The following is an 8,330-nucleotide window of genomic DNA, read 5'->3' as shown; positions in this document are numbered from 1 at the left end:
TTGGAGGTTTTTTTACTGGTCTTGCAACATGCAGTTGTGCTAAAATTCTTTGTAAAAATGACTTGTTAGAAGCTGCTCTCAAGATACAAATTCTAAGATTTGTTAGTAATCTCTATTTGTAAAGTAATTCTGGAAATAGAAAATAACGTAAAACAGAAATGTAGAAGTAGATATTAATCCGAGCCAACTGAATTCACAATGTTTCCTTAAAGAACTTAATCCCTTCCTTGTATCTGAGGTTATAGATTATTTCCTCTCATGATGGAATGGATTACACACTGATGTAGCGATACTTCAAACCCCATTGTTTCAACGAATACAAATGGCGACAACAATCACACTTACTTTGTTTGTTTTGTAAGAAAACAATGCAGAAAGGAAGAAGAGATTCAAAATTTTCGTAAGAAAAATCCGAGGGAATGACCTGGTATTTAATAGCCAACAGGTTGGGTTCAAACGAAGAGCTGCAGCTCTTCGAGATGATTGTTCGCGTAAAACGACTATTACGTAAATGGCTATTTATGCAAAATAAAATGGAAAAATAAAATCGGAGGAAAACTTTAAATTACCGTTACAAAAACGGCCGATTTGGATTAAATATTAATATTTAACGTTTAAATTGGTCCATAAAATTGATCAATCAAATTTTGACCAAATCCGAAGCCGATCGACAACGACGACGGCGAGAGGCTTGCCTTCTTCTCAACTCTTTAAGAGCTAGAAGAAGTGTGTGTGTGTGTGTGTGTGTGTATACTCAACAAATGAGCTTTTCTCCTCCTATATTGGATAATGTTCCTTGGCCAAATAGGTGTATGGCCCCTTAAACTTGGCTCCAGTTTTCATTTTGACACCTTAACTAAACCCATTACCTATTGAACACTTCAACCCAAATCAATGTATGCCTATTAAACACAAAAATTGACATGGCAAGAGAGTTGTATTTCACCCCCTCTTACGCACGTGAATTTAATGGGTTTGAGATCATGTTTTTTTTTTTTGTTTAAATCAAAATTGATTTTTTTCCCTAAAGGCCACCCATAACCACCTGATCCCCGACGAGTAACGAAAGCAGAAGAAGAACGGCAATAAATTTTATTGCCGGAATTAATGGAGATCGCCGGAAAAGTCAGAACTCCGGCCAGGTCCAAAGAGGCGACAAGCAACAGTAATATGTTATCAAGGTTTTAACATTTACACACCAACCACGAAATCAGTAATAGACAGAACACGAACGAATCTCCGATACCACAACGATGGAAGACCAGAAATGGTGATAAATGTCGCCGATTTTACTGGTAGCCCCCGAAATATTATGTTCGGTTACTTCTTTCAGTTCTGTTCTTTTATCAGTTAAAACAACAATAAAATAGAATAATGGAGATCAAGGAGGAAAGGAAATGAGCAATGGCCGGTGGTTGCTAGAATCGCCGGATTCTTTTTTGTTTCTTCCCTTTTTTTCTCAACTTGGATTTATTCTTCTCCAGTTAGCTAAAAGAAGGGATTTTCAACCCAAAAAAGAAAGAAAAAAAAATTGACATAAATTTTTCCCTTCCCCAGATCCGAAAATTCAAAAATGGTACCTATGTTTTTTCCTTTTGGCAGATGAAAATGGTAGTCTTCTGGTGGTTGAAGAGCCAAGGAGATTGGGGAAGGCGGAGGTGGGTTTCTATGGAACGGGCTGGTGGGATTCCATGGAATAAAAAAAGAAAGGGGGTGGTTGGGAAGAAGGTGGCGGTGGGAGGGGGTGTTTAAAATAAATCTTTTTTGTTTTCAAAACTTCTTTTTGACTATTTGGACCTAAATACCACGTGTCTCCCTCTTATTTGTCATTTTGCTAAGTCATTCATGTGTGAATTACACGCACCTTATTGTTTTTACTGGTTATGAGTAAAGTGTTCAATAGATCACTTTATATAATATTAAAGTGTTCAATAGGAAAAACGCTAAGTTAAAGTATCAAAATGGAAACTGGAGCCAAGTTTAAGGGACCATACACCTATTGGGCCATGTTCCTTTGTAAAGGATGAAAAATCAAAATTTCAATTTCCCATCCATTTCTCATTCACCTCAATTTTAACTAAAAACCCAACAATCCCCCGCATGAATGGGGAATGGCTATCCAACGGAAATATGCATGAAAAGACTATGTGATTCGCAAGCAAGGATTAATCGCATCTGGATAAGTAGGTTTTCCTTTGAATTTTCCGTAGTGAACTTATGTTGGATATACTCGGTCAATCGGTAGATTTGATATCTTTGAACCATCGAACTATGGTGTATACCTAGACAACCATAGGTCACATAATTAACCCTTAACCGACTTTGGTTCTCATTGTTGTGTTCGTTTCAGCCATGAACACCGTCTGATTTCTTAAGTGCGTAGAGAACTAGCCTTACAAAATTCTCCTTGAAGCGGCTAACACTTAACACTTACGTATGTGATTCTTAAACGTGTTTTACCGTAGATACATGATGGTAGGTTAAAAACCCGTATTTTAGTCATATTTTACCCTCCGATTACTGTACATTACTTGTGTTTGAGCTTAAATAATGGTGATTCGCACTTATTACGTGTTTTGTACTTGCAGGACATGATTCCGAATTAAGAAGATGATTAAGAGCTAAATTAAATAATTTGAGGCTTTGAAGTCTGAGCAAAAACCCAAGGAATTGAATAGGGATCATTTTCGGGGGTCGATGACGAAGTCTGAATATCAAAAAGTGCACGAAAGAAATTACTCTGAGAAAATTGCACTACCGCACCGCATGGGGAGCGGTGCGGCAGTGCAAAATGGCATGTCTGAAAAAAATCTACTCTCTGAAAATTTACACTAGCGCGACGCAGGCCTCGACACATTAGTGTATTCTTGCGGTCTAATTTTTCCACTTCGACTTGGAAAGGATAATTTCGTTCGGGCCCGTTCCTACATGGTATAAATACACTAAAAATACATTTTTGAGGGGTTTTCTGACCTTGGGATCTTTTGAAAACATTGGAGGCTTAAAGATACAAGAATTCATCTCCCTTCTACCAATTCAATACGCGAGTTTGGATTGTAACATTGGATTAATGCTTTCTTATTCTTTAACTCTTTTTGTGATGACTTTCTCCATATCTATGGAGTAGTTTACCTTAGAGTTTGGCATAATTTGATGATTTGGTTGTTGTTTATATATTTGACTATTGTTTAATTACTTGAATTTATTGGAGGAGCTTTAATATAGTTGTGATTTTATTCTTTGTAGTGTTTAATTGAAAGAAGAACATCTTATTGAATATTATTGCAGCGTATGGCTTAGTTTATTTTGGTGATTCTTTGAAGTAATCGAGAGATATTTTTGAGTTACAGTTTAAATTAAGATTGAGAAATATTTGCGAGAAGTTTCTCTTATATCATTCATACCTATATATTCTTGCAACTTTCATTGCACTTCAAAATTTTATTTAAAAGAGTTAGATTTAATCGAGAGAGGAGTCTGAATCGGAAGTATAAGCTAATCACCTAAACATTCCTGAGAATCGATAGAACCTAAAGAGTTAAATATAACAGTGTCATATCCAGGATAACAGTCTTGTACCTATCATATCAAAACCCTTATTCTTCGTCTTGATAATACCTTATTGCTTTACTCTCTAGTTCTTTGTGATCAATTGCAAATTGCTTTAATTTTAATAGTTAATTTTAGTTCCTAATCATTTCAATCAAAGTGTTGATAATCCTAAATAACTTTAAACCACAGGTTATTTGAATATTATTTAAATTCAATCCCTGTGGAGACGATAATTATATTATACTATCTTTCGCTAGCGAGCATCAATTTATTGTTGTGTTTTACGCTCGTCAAATTTTGGCGCCGTTGCTGGGGATTAGCAATCAATAGTGTTCAAAATTATTTTTTGGTGCTAATTCAGGAACCAAATTTATTTTATTATTCAAGGGTTTTCTCTTCTAGGTATAGGTAACAGGGTTAACTGCCCTGGTGTGTGACTCAATCTTCTTCAAAAGAAGTGATTCAATACGATCCAAGGGTGGAAAAACATATACGACAGTTGGGGAAAGAGAAATAACTCACCGAAAAATTCTTGGGGCAACTTTCAACCCAAGAACACATGGCTAAGAATGGTGATGATGGAGTAGACTTAGCTGCAAGAGAGGCAGCACAGCGAGAGAACGAGCTGCACGGTTAGCCGCTGAAGCAGCCCTTAGATCTGCTGATGAGACTATGGAAGATGATGGGGGTCAAAGATTCAATCTAAATCGACCCTTGATTGAAGACCAGCTTGAGAATGCGGCACCCAAGCCTGAGAGATCATTAGGAGAATATGCTAGGCCAGTATACAATCAGGGATTGTCAAGGGTAAGGCCTCCACCTGTAGCAGCAAATAATTTTGAGTTGAAGTAAGGCTTGCTTCAAACCATTCAGCACAACTGTCTTTAGATGGAAGGTGAATGAAGATCCTAACACCCACTTGATGGACTTTGAGGAAATCATGAATACTTTTCAGTACAATGGGGTGTCAAAAGATGCAGTCTACTTAAGGGCGTTCCCTTTTTCCCTGAATGATGACGCGAAGCATTGGCTTCGAAGCTTACCAACTGGGTCGATCAATACATGGAAAGATATGACAAAAACGTTTCTTGACAAGTACTTCTCATCTGCAAAAACAGTGAAATTCATAAGGGAAATCCACGACTTCTGCCAGAAGGATACTGAAACGGTCTTCAAAGCCTGGGAAATATTCAAGGAAATAGTGAGAAGGAGTTAGCATAATGGAATAGAACCGTGGATGCAACTCCAAGACTTTTGGGATGAACTAACACCCTCCTCACGACGAACTTTGAGTACTATAGTTGGAGGTCCTTTAATGAAGAAAACACCCGAGGAGATTGTTGTGATTCTTGATGATTTATCTAAAGATGCTAACTAATAGCGTGTTGAGAGTAATGATAGAAGAAAATCTATTGGGGTTCACCAAGAAGACTCTAACACATCAGTGCAAGCCCAGCTAGATACCATGGCCGGAGAGATAAGAAAGTTAACCTTAGCCAAGGTCCAGAGCCAGTCATCATCAGCTTATGAATTTTGTGGAATGGGTTATCCAGCGCATGAGTGTCAGGCCTCGACTACTGATGAAGTGGTAAATGTCATGGGAAGATTTGATAGAGGCAACTACCAAAGTGGAAATAATTTTAACTATATCGGGCAGAGGCACCCAAGTTTTTCATGGAGTTCACCAGGTGGTAGTGAGAATACATGGCAACAGAATATCTCCAGACCCTAGGGACAAGAAGCTTCAGGTTTTCTCGATCAGCAGAGGCATCAATACCAACCTCCACAGTCTAATCAATCTAGCATGGAAGATCTGATGAAGGCCTTTATTATTAAGACAGATGAGAGTCTTGAAACTCATGGCACAGCTATCCGAGAATAGGGCACAACTATCCGAGACTTGAAAAGACAGATGAGGCAACTTGCTAATCTATTATCTGAGAGGGTTCCAAGAACTCTCCTTGCTGATACTAAAAGAAATTCAAAAGAGACAATAAATGTAGTTTCTTTGAGACGTGGGCAGGTATTAAAGGACCCCATAGCAAAATAAAAAGAGTGAGTTGATTGAAAAAAAAGTAGAGATTGTGGAGGAGCAGAAAGAGAGCAATAATCAAGAAGGTGAAGTGAGGGTAGATCCAGATGATGGTATGAAAAAGAAGGGGAGGACTAGAGCTCAGTAAAAGAAGAAGGATGGGAATTCAATGAATGAAGAGACTGAAGAGTGTAAATATATGCATGCTTTACCTTTCCCTCAGAAGCAGAGAAGAGAGAAGTTGGACAAACAATTTGGATGTTTTCTAGAAGTACTCAAGCATGTGCATGTTAATCTACCATTTACAGAGGTGCTTTCACAGATGCCAGCCTATGCTAAGTTCCTAAAGGAGATATTGTCCAACAAGCGGAAAGTGAAAGGGATATTGGTTTTCAAGCTCACAGAGCATTGTAGTGCCATTCTGCAAAATAAGCTCCCTCAAAAGTGCGGAGATCCAGGGAGTTTTACTATACCTTGCTCTTTAGGAAGTACTAAATTTGAAAAATCCTTGTGTGATTCAGGTGCTTCTCTTAATCTTATGCCTTTATCTATTTTCAAAAAATTAGAGGGAGAGATTGGAGGAATCAGATCTATACCTTTGTCTTTGCAGCTGGCGGACCAGACCACAATCATACCTGAAGGAATAGTGAAAGATGTGCTAGTTTGGGTGGATAAATTTGTGTTCCCTATGGACTTCATCGTGGTGAATATGGAAGAGAATAGGGAGGTCCCTCTGAATTTAGGGAGACCATTCTTGGCTATTGGCAGAGCTATTCTGGACATTCAGGAAAGGTATCTCATGCTAAGAGTGGGGGAAGAAAGGGTGGATTTCAAGATGGAAAAAGCAATGAGGGCACCTAGAGACGAGCTAACTGCATACTCTGAATTCAAGGCAAGGGCCCTAAAAGAGCGAGCTGGAGAGGGTAAGAATGACAAGTATGGGGTGTACCCAAAGAAGGCAGAAAATAAACTTTCAGCATGTATGTGTGCACTCGGTCGGGCATGCAAAGTAGATCCCGACTTTGATTCAGACTTAGACTAGATGATTCATGAGAGATTTATTTACCTCTCGCTTTTTATTTGTGTTTCAAGGGGACATGCCATAATTTAAAATATGGGGCGGAGGGATGTAAATATGTATATGCGTGTTAATTTGTTTTTTGTTGTTTGAATTGTTTTTTTACTTTTCCTGACGATGGATTTTCTCGACTGTCTTCTTGAGGGATTAAAGTCAAAGAAAAAACATTGTTTTTGTCTTTCATCTTTGTTTTATTTTCTTAGATAGTGTAACAATTCCCCCTTGGTTTTACTTTGTATCGTGGTTCTTTTCTGAGAGTTTTTACATGAACCGGATGTAGTTAGTTTTTTTTTTGTAGGAATAAAGGGAATCGTATGTCGTTGTGCTCATTGGAAACAATCTTTCTCAACTTTGTTGTGCCTTGAGAGCGGTGAGTGCCTTAGCTATGACGCCTAGGCTCAGTACTCATGGATAAGTGCCTGAAATTGTTTGATTTTGATGTTGCTCAACTGCTTTGACTAGAGAGTCGGAATGGATCCAGTCTAAGTGAGTTATGTGTCAATGTGTGTGAGAGGATTTTGTTGATATTCTGTTAATGTTAGTTGATGTCTAGAACTTTGTCCTGTGTGTTTGCAAAGTGATATAGCAGTTTTGTTTAGTCTAGGAAGTGATATAAGCATTTCTTTGTTGAGCCAAATATATGCTTTTACCCACCAAATTGTTTTATATCCTAGTTAGCCTAGTTGAGTCTGTAATCCTATTTCTTTGTCAACTACACTTCAAGCCTAACACCCTTTGTTTGAATTGACTCTTTGTTTGAATCTTTCATCTCTTTTGAGCATTTGAATTTGTTATGAGCTTGTTATAAGCTAAGTGAAGGTATGGTTGAATTTTGAGTAGAACTGAGAGAAATAGAGAAAGGTGAACCGTTTGAAAATTTGTGAGAGCCACGTGTAGGGAATTTAAAAAAAAGAGTGAGTTTGCTTGAAAGAAAATTAGAACTTAAAAAAGAAAAAAAGAGTTGTGTATGTATTAGAAAAGAAAAAAATTGATTCCTTGCTAGTGGTGGATCTCATCTTGTTTGTGCTTAAATTAAATTGGGAGCTTGATGCTATTATGTGTGAAGATTAAGGTTTGGTTCAACATAAGTGTGAGGTTGACATATTAATGTATATATATTAAAATGCTTAGGGAGGTGTAGTCACTATTATCTATATGTATCCTACCCGTCCCGCAGCTTACATTACAACCAAATTAAGTTCTACTTGATCCTGGAGCGAATGAGCTCAATTAGTAGAGTATTATACTACGTGCAAGCCTATGGTACATCTTCTATGGCACATGAATTTTATTTTTGAGAGTGAGTTAATTCTTTCTATCTTGAGCTTCTAATGTTCTTGAACTTTATTGTATGTGGAACTACTCTCTATTTTTAGTGTGAAGGCACATGATTCGCAAAGAAAAGGTAAAGTCTTTGGCCTTTGTGTTAGAGTAAGTGATCAGGCTGTGAAAAAATGTATGGTGCTTTTGAGTTAAGTATTGAGGCTAGGATGTTATGATAGGGTGTTTAATCTGCTTTAAATATTCTTGGCATGATGCGTTAGGGAAGTTATCTGATAAAAGGGTCGTCTTTATGTGAAGTACAGTTTGATTGCTCGAGGACGAGCAATGGTTTAAGTGTGGGGTATTGATGGTAGGCTAAAAACCCGCATTTTAGTCATATTTTGA

At 37.6% G+C, this 8,330-nt stretch overlaps 1 protein-coding gene across 1 annotated transcript; it reads left to right on the top strand.

Moving 5' to 3' along the window:
• Positions 1-5,753: 5,753 nt before the first annotated feature.
• Positions 5,754-6,942, top strand: LOC104111883 (uncharacterized). The gene is made up of 2 exons (XM_009621683.2): positions 5,754-6,564; positions 6,866-6,942. The coding sequence occupies exons 1-2, from the start codon at positions 5,754-5,756 to the stop codon at positions 6,940-6,942; spliced, it is 888 nt and encodes a 295-aa protein (XP_009619978.2).
• Positions 6,943-8,330: the final 1,388 nt, after the last annotated feature.

The sequence above is a fragment of the Nicotiana tomentosiformis genome, chromosome 10, assembly GCF_000390325.3.
Source record: "Nicotiana tomentosiformis chromosome 10, ASM39032v3, whole genome shotgun sequence".
In the NCBI taxonomy this organism is placed as follows: domain Eukaryota; kingdom Viridiplantae; phylum Streptophyta; class Magnoliopsida; order Solanales; family Solanaceae; genus Nicotiana; species Nicotiana tomentosiformis.
The sequence above is the reverse complement of the archived record's forward strand: the minus strand, read 5'-3'. Positions and strand labels throughout refer to the sequence as shown.

What these genes read in the sequence shown, in the direction of transcription:
- LOC104111883 (XM_009621683.2), top strand. Translation starts at nt 5,754, where the DNA reads ATGAATGAAGAGACTGAAGAGTGTAAATATATGCATGCTTTACCTTTC. An exon ending in AGAAAATAAACTTTCAGCAT is followed by an intron (nt 6,565 to 6,865) that starts GTATGTGTGCAC and finishes TTATTTTCTTAG; the next exon opens with ATAGTGTAACAATTCCCCCT.